The following is an 18,797-nucleotide window of genomic DNA, read 5'->3' on the forward strand; positions in this document are numbered from 1 at the left end:
GCCAAAAAAAAAAAAAGTAACAATTATGACACTCTGAGTGCATGTGTATATATACATTGAGAGAGAAGGAAAATGTGGCAGATGCCACAGTTGGTGAAGGTAGGTGATGGTATAATTTCATTGTTGTATTAGTTTTCTATTACTGCTGTAATGAATTACCACAAACTGAGTGGCTTAAAACAACACGAATTTATTATCTTACAGTTCTCTGTAGGTCATATGTCTAATGCACGTGTCACTATGCTAAAATCAAGGTGTCGGCAAAGCGCCATTCCTTTCTGGAGGCTCTAGGGATGAAGCCAGTTTCTTACCTTTTCCAGCCGCTAGAGGCCGCCCACTTCCTTGGCTCTTGGTCAGTCCCTTCCTCCATCTTCAAGGCCATAAATGCCGGGTTTAGTCTTTCTCACATCATATTACTCTGATACTGACTCTCCTTCTATCTACCTCTTCCACTTTTAAGGTCCCTTATAATTATATTAGGTCTACCCAATAAATAATCCAGAATAATCTATTTTCAGGTCAGCTGATTAGCAACCTTAATTCCATCTGCAACCTTAATTCCCTTTGACATATAGCATATTCATAGGTTCTGGGCATTGGAACATGGACATATTTTGATGGGGGGAGGTTTTATTCTGCCTACCATGGTTGTATTACTTCTTGTACCTTTTCTTTGGGTTTAATTGTTTCAGAATAGAAATCTAAAGAATTTAACATAGAAAACCCTGTTTTCTGTTAATGTAGAAAACCCTGAGAATTCTACCAAAAAAGCTACTAGAGTGAATAAATGAGTTTAGCAAGCTCATAAGACACAAGGCCAACAAACAAAAATCAATTCTATTTCTACATACTAGCAACAAACAATTGAAAATCGAAATTTTCAAAATACCATTTGCAATAGCATCAAAAAACATTAAGTGCTTGGGAATAAATCTAAGAAAACGTGCAAGATTTGTATAACAAAAGCTGCAAAACATTGAGGAGATAAATTAAAGAAAACCTAAAGAAATGGAGACATATACCCTGTGCATCAATTGGAAGGCTCAACATTGTTAAGATGCCTGTTCCTCTCAAAATTCATGTACAGAGTCTATGCACCCCCAAGCAAAGTCCCAATGGGCTTTTTTGTAGAAATTAACAAGCTGGTTCTAAAATCTATATGGAAAAGCAAAATAATTAGAATAGTCAAAACTATTTTGAAAAAGAATAGCAAAGTTGGAAGGCTCACACTACCACACTACCTGATTTCAAGACTTACTATAAAGCTATGTACCTTAAAACTATAAATCAAGACAGTGTGGGATTGGCATAAGCATAGACATAAATAAATGGAAGGACGGAGAGCCCGGAAATAGACACACATATATATGATTGATTCATTTTTGACAAAGGTATCCTTAAAGAGCAGGAAATAGAAGCTTCTTATGAGCCAAAACCGTCCACCAAGGCCTGGTCTTCCCCATGGGTAGTGAACGTCCCTTATCAGGGGGTATTTAAGAGGCTGGATAGTCTTTTGTCCTGCAGAGACTCTTCCTAAGTAATATGGGTCTGGAAGTTCCCTGCCCTCTGAGATCCCTAAGGCTGCGGCTGCAAAGAGGCAGGGAAGCCGGCGCCGGCCGCTGTCCGCGGTGCTGAAAGCGCCCAGCTCACCAGATCCTAACGCCCTCCCAATCTGGCACTCTGGGTAGCCACAACACCCAGGGGCCCTGGTTGTGCTTTGTTTTATGTTCTATGTTGATGCATATTTTCCTATTTGTATGTACTATCAAATCTTTAAGGTTACGTTCTCTTTTATTAAGGAAATGTCAAACAAATACAAAATTAAAGAGTATATTACGATGAACTTCTATATCAATGTGTACCCATCACCCACTGTCAACTGTTACCAACTCAGGTTTCATCAGCTCTCACCCACCCCTCTCCACTCAGATTATTTTGAAGCAACTCATGTATTATATCACTTCTTTCACAAACATTTTGACACAGATCTCTAAAAGATAAGAACTCTTTGAAAACACATTCCCAATACATTAACACAACTAAAAAGCAATGATTATTTCTTAACATCACCAAATATCCAGCTAGTGTACATTCTCAGATTTATGGGTGGGATGCTAATCTCAGAGGGTTTGAGGTATCTGTGGATGCCTAACGTGGCCAGGATTTAGTGCTGGGGCAGAGGTCACCCATGAGCATCACGTGACCCCAGACACAGACTGGCACATACCAGCCTGCTTGCCACAGGTGACATTAAGGAAGTCTGAGTCACAGGGTGACTGGCTCAGGCAGGTGGTCATAACCCACAGGATGGCCCCTGAGGACACCAGTGCCCAGGGACTACAAGCTCCAACCACATTCCTGCCCAGACAGGTCTAGTTCAAGATCAGAATTTCTGCAGAAGAATCTTGAGCATCAATATTTCTACCCAGCATTCTAGTGTGAAGACAGGATGGGACCACAGCCTGGCCTGGGCTAGAACTCTAGCTCTACCACTGACTTGCTGTGGGACCTGGGACAAGGCACGTCACAACTCTGAGCCTCAGATTCCTTGTCTGTTTAACTTGCTACCCACAACCTGCCTCTGCATCTGCAGTCCCCACTCCTGGAGTGGCTCTCTGCCAATCTAAATTCTAGGCTTCCGTACAGACTCAGTTCAGAAACCTATTTCTCTGTGGCTAATCCCCTCCTGGAATCATCTCTCTTCCCTCTGACCACAGTGGTATTAACTGTCTATGTTATGGGCTCAGAGCAGAGCTGGAAGCCCCTTAGAAGCCAACTAGTGATTTTAAAGACAAAGAAATGAGGAATTGATCGAGGAAAGAACTCGCCCAGCATCGTAGAGCAGGTGCACAAGGAAGCTGTGTTGCTCCAGGGATCTTTCTGCTGTCTGGAGCGCCCTTGGACATTTCCAGCTCTACCACTTACCAATGCACATAACCTCTCTGTGCCTCGGTTTCCTCACCCATAAAATGGGGGAGAATAATGCTTACCTCCCAGAGTTGCTGTGAGAATTAACTGAGATGATTGGCTTGAAAACTGTAAGTGGTGTGCACATGTGAGGGTTCGATTCCCTATTACCTCCACAGATATAGCAATAGAGGCATGTGAGCTCCTCGGGGCAGAGATCTGCCTCAGGCAACAGGACACACACAGCAGACAACTGGCATTCAGAAAGCCAGGGCGGGGGGCTTGCAGCCAGCCCAGAAACGCGGCTCAAGAATGGAGCCACACGGCTCTACCAGGCCCCAGGGCCCTGAGAGGTCCTTGGCTGGGACCCCAGGAGAAAGAGGAGGGTGGCGGCCCCATGACTTTAGCGCCCATGATGGGACACCATGGTGCAGGGTCCAGGAGGGCTCTGACATCATAAAGGTCCTGGCCCCCATCTCAGCTCCCCTGACTTTTGTCTGGACTCTCCCCCACCCAGGGTCAGTATGAGGCACCAAGGGGGCCCAGAGGTCCTCCAATCGGATGCCTAACACAAAGCAGAAGTGTAGCTAACGCACTGTCACTCCCTGCTCTCCCTTTCTGAGCAGCAATCCCTCCCATATGATGTAGTCCGCAAGGAGCGTTTAATTTTCTCAAGTAAATATTCCACGAGGTATGTGCTGTTGTGTCCATTTTATACAGGGGGAAACTGAGGCTCTGACAGGTAAGGGGATTTCCCTAGGTCACTTCAATGCTAAGCTGCAGAGATGGGACTCAAACCTGAGTCGACGTGAATTCAGAACCCAGGATCCCTCCTCTGCTCTGTAACACCTCAGGGCTGTGTCAGGAGGCCGTAAAGGTAACGAATCAGGGAGCTCTGACCTGGATCAGCTCCTGGGCTGTCTGCTTTGTCCGCTGAACCATCTTTAGGCTAAAGGAAGAGCAAAGCACTGTTGGTGGATGGTGGCCCGGTGAAGTCCACAGGGGCTGCTCAAACCAAGCTCATTCATTCTGAGGCCACATCAATAGGGTGCAGTGACCAGGAGGTGGGAGGTGAAAGGCGATTCAGGCCCGGCGCTGGTCATATCATACTGAGGGCAGCGCTGGACCCCATGTGCCTAGAGGGACTTGGACAAGCAAGGGGCTGGAGCTTACTGAGCAGACTGCCTGGGTTGGGGATGTCCCTGAGGAGTGGTTGTAGGACATGGGCTGTTCTCCATGGGGAAGAGCAGCCTCAGAGGGACCAGGTCACCACCTTTCCATCCCTGCCAGGCTGCCCCCAGGCAGAGGGTGCAGGCAGGGTCCATGGGCTCAAGAGTGCAGAGCTGGGATCCATGGGGGAAAGCCACAGGAGACAACGTCTAGAGCTAAATAAAAGAGAAAGCAGGAAAGTCCTTATGAACTGTGAAGTACCATGAGCGATGCTTGGGAAAAGTCTCTGCAATTTTCAAGCTGAGAATAGATGACCTTGACACGTGAGCCACAAATAATAGAGACCAAAGAGAAGTCCTCAGAGTATCATAAGCAGCTGAGATATTCAGCCGCGTAAGCCAGGAACATTTAACAACATGCAGCTGAGTGAAGGAGGATGATGGAGAGGAAGGTGGGATTCTCTCTCCCCATCTAAGACACAAAAGAAAGCAACGGGGACAAAGGTGGCCCAGGGCAAGCCCCAAAGAACTGACGAGAGAGGGGGTAATGAGGGGAGGCCTGATGCCCATGGGAATAGAGGCCTGTGTCCTTGATGGGGACAAAGGACAAGGGAGCAAGGATATACTCAGAGGCCTCCTGAGGCTCTAAATCCTTAATCTGGAGACCCACGTGGCCAGGCCTCCCTCTCCATTGGCAGAGGAAATCCCAAGCCCAGAACGTGGGAGTGGGGACAAAGCACACCAGCTCTGGTCAGAGAGGACCACCAGGGCCCAGAGATTACCTGACTCGAGGGAGGACAGCCCCCTTCCTGCTGCAGGGGTTAGTACCTGTGCCTGCCCCCATGCAGCTGACAGCAGGAGGGGGAAAAGGCCAGCTCAGGCCCCTCGGCTCGTGGAGACGGGTTGGGAGCTGGAGACCCTCCTGCAGGTCCTCACTCTCCGTCCCTCTCCTCTCTCCCTCTCACCTCCACCCCCATCCCCAGGCCCTCCTGGATGCCACTCACTCTTCACTCACCTTCTTGTTTCTCTGCTCTCGACCCTCCAATGACTGCCCAATCCAAACCCCTTATCACGGCGACGGTGCCCTCCATGCCCCACCCACAGTGCACCCCGTCACTCTCATGGTCCAGCCACACTGGCTGCTCGGTTTCTTGAACAGACCAACTTCATTCTCAACCCAGGGCCTTGGCCCTCGCTGTTCCCTCTGCTCGTAAAGCTTTTCCCCAGCTCTCACTTCTCATCTCAGGTCTCACCTCAAATACCACCTCCTCCAAGAAGCCTTCCCAGACCACCTGGTCCCATGTTGCTCCTCCTGAAAACCTCCCCACCGTCATTCTCAGCCTCCTGTCTCCTCACAGCACTGCCACTCCTCGGGATGATCTTATTTTCCCATTTTCCCATTTGCTGTTTAGCATCTGCTCTTGCACCCAAACCAGAATGTAAGTTTTGTTTACAGCTGTGTCCCCAGAGCCTATAACTCATTGAGTGTAAGTCAAGTGCATGGATGAATATGTCTTTTGCTCACATATTTACCCCTTTGCTCCTTTTTCTCTCACACCCGCCTGCCTTTCTCCGCCCTCCCCACCCCTCCTCGGGCTGAATGTCTCTACAGAGCCTGGCCAGGGGCGCAGTGTGGGCTCTGCTCTGAGGACAGGAACAGCAGCCACTCCTAGGAGAGGCCGGAGGCGTGTGGGCCCCAGCATCCTCTGTGCCCGAGAGGGGGCGGGGCGGGGCGGGGCCGGAGGCACTGCTGCCCCCTAACCCTCCCTGAGGAACAAGGGGCGGGGAGCGCTGTGTGGTGGCATCCCAGGGCCTTTGGAACCCCAGCAGAAGCACACGCAGCTGGGATTCTGAGAAGATTTTAATCCCTCTCTCCTCCCGCCCTCTCGTCTCCAGTCAGGGGTTCCCTGCCGATGGACCCAGAGGAAGTCAGAGGTCAAGGTTTCTAGAGTGACGTAGACCATGGGTCACCCCCGAGGGCTGGTGCAGGACAGAGAAAGGATGTGAAGGGAGGCACACCCCACCCCATCATTGCAACTTGCTCCCCAATCTGATAGGAGCACGTGGGATTTTTCCATCTTCTGTGAAGTACCTTGCAAGCAGCTCTACAACGGCCCCAAAGCCCTCCTCTCAGGAGGTTCTGCCCCCAGCGCCCCCATATGGAAATTCCAGAACCAAGATGTGTGTCTCACCTCCCACCTTCCTTTCTCCCACTGATGACACAGACGCAGGGTGACCTGGGCACATGGCGACCCGGGGTGGACTGAGGCTGCACCTTGCCCAGAAAAGAAGTACCCGGGGCCCCAGGAGCGGGGGCTACAGAAGGACTCGGGGGTCCTCTTCCAGCCCTTGGAGGCCACCTGCCCACAAGGCCTGGGACAAGAGTCTCTGTCCTCTCGGTCCTCCATGTGGCTGACAATTGCAGTGCCCACCCTGGGCTAGGGGCCGGGCTCTGAGCTCAGGAGATGGGTCAGGACTCACGGACTCGGGGCAGATATAGGCACAGGACCAGGGGCACGATGGAATTCAGGAGAGGCCAGTCACTGGGCTGGTCCAGCTTGGTCTCCTCAGGCCTGATGGGCGGGTCTGGGCTCCTTGACCAGGTCCTTGGGAGGAGCAACCTCAGGCTGGAGGGGGCTGGTGACCAGTAGCTGCAGAGGAAGAGGAAGTCGGTGAATGTGGTTTTCAGAGCTTGGGGTTGGGTGAAGCCTGGATCTCTCTTCTCCCAGACCTTGCAATAAGCCCTTTTTCTGGCTGAGCGGGGACTGCAGAAAGGTTCCAGGGCGCCACTCCCTGGGAGCGCTGCACTGATTTCCACTGGGTGTGGGAGGACTGCCGGGGTCTCCAGCCAGAAGGGAGGGCAGGTCGGGGAGAGGTGGGCAGCCCCAACCCAGACCCACACAGGGCCCGTGGAGATATCTGGAAGGATGGCAGAAGGACCGGTGGGGACCTGGCAGAGCAGGGAGATGCACTCGTCCTCCGTGAGCTCAGGCCGTCTCTGTGAAGCAGGCAGAGTGACTCCCCCCGGACTGACCGATGCGATGGGTCAGCTGCTGCATCTAGCCCATCACAGGTCTGGCCCAGAGCAGGGACCAAACACATGGCTGGGGGCTGCGCGGATGGAGGCACAGGGAAACGGATGGTGTGACTGCCTGTCCAGGGTCCGGGGAAACAGCTGGCGCCTTCCCTTCCCAGCTCAGCCACTCCCGTTCTGCCCCGGTCTGCCCGTCTCACCTGCCCGGCCCGAGGAGCTGGTCCTTCATCCTGGAATAGACTTTGAGGACCAAGTTCCTCAGCAAGCCCCGCATCCACCGTAGGTCGGCCGGCATGTCGTGCAGCCACGCCACCACTCTGGAGGGAGAGGCGGCCACAGCTTCGCCACCCGGCCAAGCCCAAGCGAGCAGCGCCCCCAAGCCCACCGTCCCCACGGGTCCAGAGCAGAGCCGGGGGCCCTGCAACGAGGCGCCAGGGCTAAAGGAAAGGGAAGGGGGTGTTGGCTCCACCGCAGAGCAGGCTGGACACACAGGCACCTGCAGAGGCCTGAGGGGGCGGGGACTGATCCCCGATGGACTCTGAACTTGGTGGAGGCCGCTGGGCCCTTTGGGTCATCAGCTCCACAGGGCACAAGTGGGAAGCCCAGGGGTGGAAAGGGCAGGGCTTTGGGGTCAGGCTGGCTTGGGATGCAGCCCGCTCCCCTGTTCATCAGCTGTGTGACCTGGGTGGGTCAGGGAACCTCTCTGGGCCTCAGTTTCTCACAGCCAAGTGAGGATCATTACCTCACCTCCTCCCTGTTTCTGTCCCTTCCTCTCTCTCCTCCCCAGACCAGCCCCTGCCCTCCATCCTCCACGCCCCTTCATCCACTACCCTCTCGGCAGCCAGCAACTTTCTAGACACACATCTGACCTGGGTCCTCTCTTGCTCAGCGCCCTCCCATGGCTGCCGTGGCCACTCATGACCAGCAGAGGGCAGCATCATCCAGCTGTGGCTGAGGGGATACCTGGCCAGGCACCGTCTCAGACTTACTGGACACTGCAGGGCCTCCCCTCCCAATAGTACTGCCCTTCAAGGGACCTCTAAACCAGGGCCTCAAACTGGGCAGACAGTCAGTCCACAGGGTGTAGCGTCACAGTGGACTGTCCCCTCATTTGTTCTGGACCTTCTGCCTCTATTATTGCAGCCTACACGTTGAGATTGTAGGTTACAGAAAATACCAAATATGAATTTCCCTGCGGTCTGTGCGGGCCTCCCCATCAATGCTCGTAAGTGGATTTTTTTTAAACTGCAAAGGCTAGCACTTGCATTTATCCTTTTTGATTTCAACCTGTGGTTTCAGTCTAGAAGCTCTCAGCATAAGAGAAATTCATGTCAGCAGAAAGCTGTCTGCCAGCTTTGGGTCACCAGCAATTTAGACAGCAGGGATGAGCTAGTCATTAACTCAGCATGGAGCAGGACAGAGACCTGTGGCTCACTGTCGTAGACCTTCTTGTAGGGAATAGAGAAGTTTTACAAATACAGATCTCTCCATGACACTTTCCTGCCCAAACCCTTCACTGCCTTCATGCAACCATCAGGATAAAGACCACACCCCTCACCTGGCTACAGACTCCTGCCTGTCCAGCCCTTGCCAGCCTCCTCAGCCCCACCTTGTACACACTCCACATTTTGGCCCCAGCCACGGCAGCCCCCCTTTCTGTTCCTCAGATGAGCCTTACTCCCTTCTGTCTTCTGCCCCAGGACCTTTGCACATGCTCTTTCATCCATCTGGAACACTTTTCCCTTCCTTCTTTGCCTAGAGGACTCTTACTCATCCTTCAGATGATAGCTCAAAAGATATCTCCCCTAGGTAACCTTTCCTGACCAGATAGACCCTCTTGTGAACTGTCCCAGTTCACAGCCAGTGTAGACCTCTCCTAGGAATCTACAGACAGGGTAGACCTCTCTAGGTATCCCTAGGCACAGCTGGAGCGCACAGGGGAATGTGTGATGATCGGTGGGCTGTGAGCTCCACAAGGCAAGGGACTGGGTCTGAGTCAGTGCTGCCTCCCAGCTCCCAGCCCAGACTTGGCCCTTGGTAGACCCTCAATAGCTATTGATGGAATGAACGAACAGACAATGCAGAGTGATCCATTAACCAGCAGAGTTAGAACCGTTAGCGAGGGCCTAACTACAGCCAATCTGCCCTGGAAAGGCCTCGTTTTGTAGAAAAGGAATCTGAGGCCCAGAGAGGTCATGATACCTGGCCCGGGCCACACAGTTCATCTGAGGCAGACCAGCCCCTAGAGTTATCCTCAGAAACATCACATTTTCTCTGAGGCTCTGACAGGTGCAACAGTGGGCCAAAGATCCTAGAGGCAGGAGGGGCCAGGCACTGACCGGGCGGCCCTGTTTCCAACGGATTGATGGGTCACAGCTGCTACCCCGCCTTCCCATCAGTCCTGTCTTGCAGAGGAGACCCCCAGACTCCTCGGGGTCATGCAGCCAACAGCAGGCGGCGTCGGGACACCAGCCGGGCTCTGCCCCCCGCAGTGTTCTGGCCGCCCTTCCTGCCACGGGCACCGGTCTCAACGAGCCAGGCCCTTCCCAGTACCCCTGGCCGGGCCTCACCTTCTGCTCTGGAAGTAGACATACTCAAAGGGCCGTGTGCAAGGTACGTTAGCGCCCACCCAGGGCCCGCCTGGCAGAAGGAAGCCCTGGTGTGGGGGTCCCTCAGACAGGCTTTCTTCAGTGCTACAAGAGAGGCCATGGTGGCCCACCCCTTCCCCCAGCCACCCCCTCAAGGTCACCCTCAGGGAAGATAGCCCGAGCCCCTCTCTACCTCACACAGGCCACGAAGGACACCCCACCCTCAGCCGGTCTGCAGAGGAAGCAGCTGCATTTACGGAACCCCTACCAGGCTCCCTTGTTATTCTTGAAATGACAGAGTGCACCCCTTTCGCAGATGAGCAGACTGAGGCTCAGAGTGAAGTGACTCGCCCAAGCCCATTGCCGGGAAGCGGCAGGGCCAGGATGGACCCAAGGCCTGTCAGCCTCCCCACGCTGCTTCCATCTCTCCCGCCCCTCTGGAAAGTCTGCTGTGGCCCCCAGGGTGGGACAAGTGTCCCCCCATACGTCCCTGGCTAACAGCAACACATCAGCGGTATTAATAACAGCAGCCGTGACCACGTGACCACTTCCCGAGCCCCCAGCCCCTTAACGGACCAGAGTGGAAGGGCCCGGCATCCTGGCCGGGGCAGAGCCGGAGCCCGAATCCCGGTCTCCAGACCACGGCTCGGCCACGCACACACCACCAGCCTCGACTCGGGGTTCACGAACAACAGTCCCAGGACCCGGCACCCCGTTATCTGCCATGTGGCCTAGGACGAGTCCCTTCCTGTTCCTGAGCTTAGGTCACCTCCTCTGAAAAATGGGAACACGGGCAGGACCTACCTCCCTGGGGAAGGTGAGGATCAAGGGATGTGCGTAAGGGCGGGGCCTGAGGGGGCGGTCTCTGCCCCATCTGAGAGGCTCTCTGGTGCCCCCATGTGGCTGCAGAGACACTGCCAGAGTCCCAGAGCCCCAAGCCTGGGCCTCAGGGGCTCAGCGCAGATCCAGGCCCCCTTCTGCGTGCCCTGTGTGGTGTCCTGCGCAGAAAGAGGTGCCCTCCTTATCCCTTTGCCCACCCCCTTGTCCCTGCTCTGGCCTCGACCACCATCATCTCTCCACCCAGCCTCCCACCGTGTCAGCCTGTCCCCTCCTGGCTAAGTACAGCAAACACTAGACCCAGAGTTCAGAGCAGTAGCGAACTCTGAAAAGGAGGGGTCGCCCCCCACCCCGGGGGCTCTCCATCTCTCCTCCTGCAGCTTTCAAGGCCGCCTGCCCCACCCTCCCAGCCTCCCCAGGCTCATCTCTGCTACCCCACCCCTCCCTCAGCCACAGGGGCCTCCAACTCTCCCCCACCAAACCCAGGACATTTGCACCTGCTGTGCCCGCTACCTGGATGCTCACCTTCCCCCTCTTTTGCTTGGCCAACTCCTCCTTTCAAGTCTCACTGAGATGCCACTCAAACTCCCACTCCCACCACTATTACATGTGCCTATCCTTTCCTGTTGAGGCAATTGTGACCTTTAGGTCACGGAGCAAGAGAGCTGACTAAATGGTTTGTTAGCTGTGTGGCCTTGGGCAAGTCACTTAAGCTCTCTGTGCTATGGTTTCCTCAACTGTCCAATGGGGACAATTCAGTACCATCCTCAGAGAATTACTGGGGGGGGGGATGAAATGAGTCCATCTCCATCTGGAGAGTCCAGAACCTTCTGTGTGTGCCTCTCCTCTGTCCCTCAGCACCTCTTGCCCTTCCCTGGGCAGTGGGCAAAGACCTGGCTTTCTCAGACACAGGCATGTGCTCGAATCCCCCAATTGCAGGCTCTGAGACCTTGGTGAGCCCCTTCCCCTCTCTGAGCTTCAGTTTCCTCATCAGTGAAATGGGCTAAGGAAAACGGGCCCCCAGTTGTGGTGAGGAGTGAAGGGGGCAGCATGAAAGCAGCCCCAGCACCACGCCTAGCACTTAGATTGTCGATAAATGAGTCCTCTTTCAGACCACGAGAACCTTCCGGGCAGGGTCCCTGGCCCTGGGCTCCTGCGTGCAGGGCACCTGGTAGGTGAGCAGGTATAGGACGGGAGGGGCAGTAGCAGTCTCCAGCTCCGGGGAGAGCTGCTCAAAGTCGAGCACATCCCTGACCAGCACATTGGGCACTGGCCTCTGTCACAGTCAGCATCCCGGGTCCCATCCGTTGGGGCTGGGGGCTCCTTAGACACCAACGTCCACAGCACTGGTGAGTCCTGGGTTGGGGAGAGGAGGGATGCAACAGGTCAGCACATCTGGAGCCCCCCGGTGACAGTGGCCTTCCCAGCTCTGGGGACCCGGTTGCCACAGGAAGGATGGACCCGTGGCTTGCCCTGAATGACTCCGTCCTGTGCTCCCCGGCCCTGCCCCGCCCCCCGATTCCTACGCACCTGCTAGTGGTTAACAGACCCCGGGCCCTGAAGACTCAGCCCAAGGTTCAGATCCTGTGGTCACCACCTGCTATAGCTCTGTGACCTAACAGCTCCATGCTTGGTTTCCCTCCCTGGGAGAGGGGGAAATTAAGACCTACTGCATGCGGCTGTTCCGAGAATTAGATGTGATAAATACAGAAAGCTCAAGCCCAGGTCTGGGCACAATATGTGCTCAGCAAATGCTTCTAGCTGCCGTGTGTTTGGGGCTGTAGAGCAGGGGTCAGGGCAAGGGCTCTGGAGCCAGACGGCCTGAGTTCAAATCTCAGTTCTACCACTTTGAAGAGCATTGCCCTGTGGCATGACATCCAAGCTCTCCAGCTAAGAAACCTCTCTGGCCCACCCAGTGCTCTGTCACTCACACACACACACACACACACACACGCTCTCCTGCAACCCCACTGAGGTATGTGCCCTCAAGGTACCAAGCTCTGTTCCTTTGCGCTTGCCCTTCTTCCCTCTGCCTAGAGTGCCCTCTTCCTTTCCATCCTCAATCTCTCTATAGTCTTCATCACTAGTTAAAACCCAGCTTATATGTCACCACCTCCAGGAAGCCCTCCTTGCCCACCTAACCCATTGGGCTGGGTTAGGTGCCCCCGCTGGGCTCCCACGGCCCTGAGCATCCCTCCATCACCCTGAGGAGATGCTCTTTCTGGATCTGTCTCCCTCGCACCAGGTGGTGGGCAGCTTGAGAGCAGGACACATGTGTGATTCCTCTCTGTGTCCCCAGCTCAGGCCAAACATAGAGCAGACGCTGAGGAAGAGAATGAGTGAGCCGAGGTCGCTAAAAACTCAGACAGCTGAAAAGCGGGGTTCACCTGGCACTCACGTGGGGGGGATCCCCAGCTACTGTGGAGGCTGCCACCTACCGCATCTCTCCAGGAACCTCAGGGCGTCCAGGTAGCCTTGTCTGCAGTTGTCGGCCACTCCCTGCCAACACACAGGTCAGGGTGGGATGGGGAAGGCCTGGACCTGCCCCTCGAGTTGGTGGTCACAGGCCAGAGACTCATATTCAACTGCAAGTGATCCCAGGGCAGCCTATGCTTCCCAAGAGACGCCTCAGCAGGGCTCAAGGACCCTGAGGGTCCCTGCCCAGCACTGGGCAGAGAGGGTCCCAGGACCTCAGGTGGAGCAGATCTGCTTGAATGGCCTTCTTCCCCGCAGCCTCGTTCACTTTCTGGCTCTGAGACTCCCTGGCTGCGGGCTCTTGCTCCAGACGCTACTCTCTGGCCTCAGTTCCATCCCCTGAGAAACAGGTCTGGCCAGAGATTCCTGGTTCCCTGAAGATCAGTACATGGTGGTTCCCTTTGCCCTTTGATGCTCACTGCCAGAACTGCCAGGACCAGCCTGAGATGGCAGAGGAGAGCCGGGGCCCAGCTCTGTCTGTCTCGAACAGAGCCCCACTCGTGGGGGAAAAGTACCCGCAGGTCCAGGAAGGAGCTCTGCCTTCCCTTTCTGTGTGACCTCCAGACATCCACACTGTCTTTCTGAGAGGCTTGCCTTCCTTGTCTATAAAATAGGGCTGAGATTTTCTGTCCACCCCATGGGTGTAGGGAGGATCAGCTTAAATGAACAGGACCTTGTTTCATAAATTACAAAATACTGCAGGACCATAAGAGGTGTGAAGGAATAGGGGAGGGCCAGAATGTGATTGGGGTGGAGGAACGTGTGATGACGGTAAACTGTTGGCAAGAAATACTTCCAGAAATACCAAGGGGCAAAAAGCAGGAAATGCGGGTCTACTGTCCATCGTTTTCTATGCTTGCGCCTTGCCACCATACAGAGAGTCAATTTGGCCACTGTCTAGGGCAGCATTTAAGAGCGTGGGTCTGGGCTAGCTGAGGATTTGAAGCCTGGCTCTGCTGCTTCCAGGCTGTGTGACTTTGAAGAAGTTGCTTAACCTCTCTGAGCCTTGGTATCCTCCCCCAAGAAACTGAGGTGATAACAGTGCCTTGTCACAGAGCCTGACCCAGAAGAGCATCGGCAGAGGCCTGGCTTAAACCGAAGTTCAGCAGAGTTGGCCTTGGTGCACTGCTTTGAAGTGGGGGACGAGTAAGGGTACAACTGGAGCCCAGGCTGAGTTCAAGGGCTTGGCTGTGAGACTCAGGACATGTGTCCTGACTGCCCTGAGGCTGTGGGGAGGGCTCAGGAGCACAGAGTCTGACTCAAGGGGGCACTAGATCACAGCCAAACCTCTAACACCTTCAAGGCCGTTCACGGGGTCCCGACCTACCTCGGGGCTGGAGGTGACCCCCGGGAAGAAGTTCTTGGTGCAGATCTGGAAGGTGGCATTGAAGGCGTTCAGCTCATGCATGCTGGCCAAGCTGCTCTGGGGGCAGATGTCCACTGTCCTGTGGAAGGGAGACACGGTGATGGTGGAGGGGGAGTCCACAAAGGGCAAGTTATTGCTCAGAGCGCCGTCGATGTAGTGCTGCAGTTCAGGCGGCCGTGCTGCTCTCAGGGTGCCCTCTGCCCACACAGCCCCGAAGCCACCCCAGGAAACACGCTGTAGCCAGTCACCTCTAGCTGCCCCAAACCACTAGGTGGACCCCAGTCCAGGATGCTCTGAGCACCGCGGGAGCAGTGGGGGGAGGGGCCCAGGAGCACTGTTTTCTCCACCCACACACCTCTCAGCAGTAGGGACCTGGGCGGCCCAGAGCACAAGGCAGGGCCCGGTCATTGAGCCCCCAAAGCGCATTTACCTCCCCTCTGAACTCGGGGGAAATCATCCCACAGTAGAAAGGGAAGGATAAGGTGCAGACCAAGGCCTGGGGAAAAAAGTCAGTGGCAACACGATTGTTCAGAACCTGCTCTGGGCATGGTGTCTAACCCGAGAGCAGTCTGCACCGGTGGGTGTCAGGAGTGCTGTGTCCAGGGAGGGGGGCTGAGGGCCAGGGAGGCGTCGCCACATCCCAGCCAAGTTCTCAAAGTTAAGAAGGGATCTGAGGGAATTCCCTGGCGGTCCAGTAGTTAGAGCTCCACACGTCCACTGCTGGGGGCACAAGTTCGATCCCTGGTGGGGGAAGTAAGATCTCGGAAGCCGTGAGGCACAGCAAAAAAAAAAAAAAAAGGGGGGGGATTTGAACACAGGTTCATCTTGACACCCGCCCTCCTCTTCCTACTGACAGGACCCTTGCTGACTCAGGACTGCTGCAGAAACCTTTCCCCCAAGGACAGACAGGCATCAAGTACCATTTCTCCTTCATCCAACATCCAGGAATTCCCCACTGAGAATCTAGTTATGTCTCCCAAAGTGCGTTCCCTGGACACTGGTCCTACCACGGGTACCTCAAACAAGAAATCCTGATTCTCTCCCTACTTGGAAAACATGGTCTACTCTTCCCAGTAGAGGCTCTGACAAGTCCTGCAGTGAAAAAATGCTTAACAGAGACCCTGACGCTAGTGACTAGTGACGTTTGGGGCTGGAGAATTCTCTGATGGGGGAAGGGCCGCTGTCCTGTGCACTGCAGGACGTTTAGCAACCGTCCCTGGTCTGTATCCTCGAGATGCCAGTACTTAGTGCCCATGTGCACATCCTGGGGATGGGCCAGGATCTTCCAGGAGCATTTCACCCAGGACCCGAGACCCAGATTTGACAAGTGGATGCCAGCCTACTTGGGTTCTGGAGTGGACTCTGCCACTGAGGCTTGGGACAAGTCACTGCCTCTCTCTGGGCCTCAGTTTCCCCACCTGTAAGTCGGGGAAATTGAGCTACATCACAGACCTCAACCTTTTCAAGAATGAGGGTCTCACTTCACGCACACACCTGGGGAGTCGCCTGGCAATTGTCGTTTTAGCATCCACTGACGGAGAAAATACCGAACGACCAAGAGCTGCTGTGAATTCAGCGACACTGGGGTAAAGGTGAGCAGTGTATTGGTCACAACAAATACTGGAAAATGCTTGTCCCTGTGTGTCCAAAGCGATCCGTTTACCTCCATCACAGGCTTGCATGGTGTGGACCCAGGTCTGGGGCCTCCACCAGTTCCCTTCCACGTGCCCAATGCCCAGCATGGAGCCTGGGCACAGCAGGTCCTGACTCTGTCTAGAGGCAACAGGGCCGTGGGCCTGGGGGGCAGGCATAGGGACCAGAGCGTCCACCCAAGTCCCACTTTAAGAGTCCAGGAGCATGATTTGCACAGAGTATTTATAAAAAGACTTCAGACGACCAGCTCTGAGGCTTTGCCTGTAAGACATTGGAGTCCGAGCTACTCCGGACAAATGGGACTTGAGGGGCTGGAAGCGCCGTCCAAAGGCCCCCGCTGCTCGGTGTGTGCAGGGCGGAGGGACAGACAGAGACCAGCAGAGGCCCACGGAGAAGCGGGCAGGGGCTGGGATGGCTCCCCAGGCCTCCTTCAGGACGCAGGGTCCAACCTCCTTATTTGTCCTCAGGAGACCAAGGGTGGAAGGTCCCCCCTCAAGTGCCTTTCCAGGGCCAGGCACTGAGCAAGGTCTTTTCCCATGCAGCCCCCCAATCCTATGAAGCAGGACTAGTATCCCTTTTCACAGATGAAGGGACTGGAGGCCAGAGATGCCAGGGGGCTCGCCCAAGTAACACAGCCAGTTAGGGCCAAGCTGGGCCAGGGGGCTGGGCCTCCAGGCCTGGGCTGCCCCCAAAATGCTGCCCTAATCCTGCAAGGGAAGAGGGGACCAACTCTTCACAGCATCACCAAGACTCGGCCCCCAGAAGGGGGGAAACCAGCCCTGGGGGTGACCCTGCTAACAGGTCAGCCTCAGGGGGCCCGGGACTGTCCGGTGAGCAGGGCAGGTCCCCACATGACAGCCCTGGGACGGGGAGGACTTCTGAGTGCGGTGACCCAGAGCTTCAGCCTGCACTCCCACCCCCAACGAAGCCCACTCTTAGGGTGCCAGGTGCCACTGCTTCCCGTCACATAGCTGGGGCTCTGGCCACACTTCCATACCCCAGCCCCAGCCTTGAGGAGGGGCCAGGAACAGCTACCTGACCCTGCCCCCCACCCAAGATGGAACAAAGGGGACTCCTGGCCCGGGGAACTCCCCTGAGACGAGAGCTGGGGCTCTGAGTGGACAGTAACACCCATTTGATAGATCTAAGCACCAAAGCCAACCTTCCTTCCTTCCTTTATCTCTTGTGCCCCACCTCCATCCAAAAAGACCGTATGGGGGAATTCCCTGGTGGGCCAGTGGTTAAGACTCTGAGCTCTCACTGCCAAGGTCCCGGATTCAATCCCTGGTCCAGGAACTAAGATCCCACAAGCCACACAGCGTGGCCGGGAAAAAAAAAAAAAAAACCGACTTATGAGGACTTGTAAAATATATCCACGATGTGATTTTATTATTATTTTTTTTTTGATGAAAGAAATGGGGACAAGGGCAAGTACCGGAGGTGAAATCGAGGTTGACGATGAGACACAGCAGCAGACGGGGTGTCTGAGCTTCATCCTGAGAGAGCAGGAGGGTGTTTTAGATGGAATCTCGAAGGCAAGACCCAGAAATGTGAACACTGAGCGGCTGCAGCCTCAGGGCCTCTTGGGGAAGCCTAGGCTGGCCCAGACCCAACACCCTTTTCCCCGCACCCTGCCCTTCCCTCACTGTGTTCACCCCCGAAAGGGAATCAGTCAGGGAAGGCTGCCTTGAAGGGAGGGAGGATGGTGGGAGGCAGAGATTCAAGAGGGACTTTCTAGAGCAAAGGCACAGAGGTGGGAAAGCATAAGGTGTGTCCGGGACTCAGTGAGGGGCCTGTGGGATGGACCAGAGGGCGTGGAGGGCAGTGATTCCAGATGAGGCTGCTGAGGCAGGTGGGGCTTTAGTGGGGAGGATAAGAGCGGACAGGGGTCTGGGCAGAGGGCATGGGTGTCAGCAGCGGGGCCCAGGCTGTGTCAGAACAGATGACAGTCGGTTTGCCCTCTGTGGCCCAAGGCCCAAGGCTCCAGGAAGGTGTCCACGGCAGCTGACGGCCAGGCTCAGCTTCCTGGGCTTCCCCTCTGCCTCCAGCCTCCCTCACCCTGAGCGGAATGCGGGCGGGTCGGGGTGGAAGGCCGGGCTCAGCAGGGCTGCGCGTGTCCTGCCCCCCTGGGAGCTTGTTTCTGCATCTGTGGAAAGGGAATAGCAATGCTGCCTCCAACTGGCCAGTGCCTGTTTATGAAAGATGGTGAGGTCACCGTCACCACCACCCGCTCCCTGTGGTGGGACGCACCACGGGGAGCTTGACTTAGGAGGCCTCAGGGATGCGGGAGGAAGAAGGGCCGGGACAGAGCCCTTCAGTCTCACCAGCCGTCAAGGCCAATGGCAACCTGCTTGTAAGGAGAGGCGTGGCTGAAGCAGGGCCACCTTTGTGTGCCTGCGGGACGGCAGGGGTGGGGCGGGCAGAGCCCGTTGGTGGGCAGCACAGACCACTGGGAAAGTGCCCCTAGAGCGGGCGACTGAGAGCCCGTGTCTCTGTGCCCTGCCAGGTGCCGGGTCCCATGCAGAAGGGCGCCCACAAGCCCCCGCTGAATAGACTCCAGGATGGGCCAGCCGGGGGCAAGCGCCTGTTTCCAGCACAGGACCAGGCAAAGTGAGACCCCTACTGAGAGGCGTGTCCTTCTCCTGGCCCCAGGTCAGCACCCAGTCCTCTCCCCACATCTCTCCCTGGAGGAGACAGCCCTCGCCCAGCCCAGCCCCAGCTCCTGACACACCCACCCCGTCCCTCTTGGAGCTGCACCTCCAGCCTGG

The 18,797-nt window shown here is 55.5% G+C and overlaps 1 protein-coding gene across 1 annotated transcript; it reads right to left on the reverse strand.

Moving 5' to 3' along the window:
* Positions 1-6,546: 6,546 nt before the first annotated feature.
* Positions 6,547-16,045, reverse strand: PNPLA5 (patatin like phospholipase domain containing 5). The gene is given in 11 exon segments (XM_060026002.1): positions 6,547-6,727; positions 7,311-7,427; positions 9,681-9,726; positions 9,729-9,807; positions 11,746-11,810; positions 11,813-11,891; positions 12,808-12,818; positions 12,974-13,030; positions 14,334-14,535; positions 14,807-14,872; positions 16,040-16,045. Coding segments are annotated over 11 exon segments (909 nt in total).
* Between the last annotated feature and the right edge of the window lie 2,752 nt (positions 16,046-18,797).

The sequence above is a fragment of the Delphinus delphis genome, chromosome 11 (assembly GCF_949987515.2).
Source record: "Delphinus delphis chromosome 11, mDelDel1.2, whole genome shotgun sequence".
NCBI lineage: Eukaryota > Metazoa > Chordata > Mammalia > Artiodactyla > Delphinidae > Delphinus > Delphinus delphis.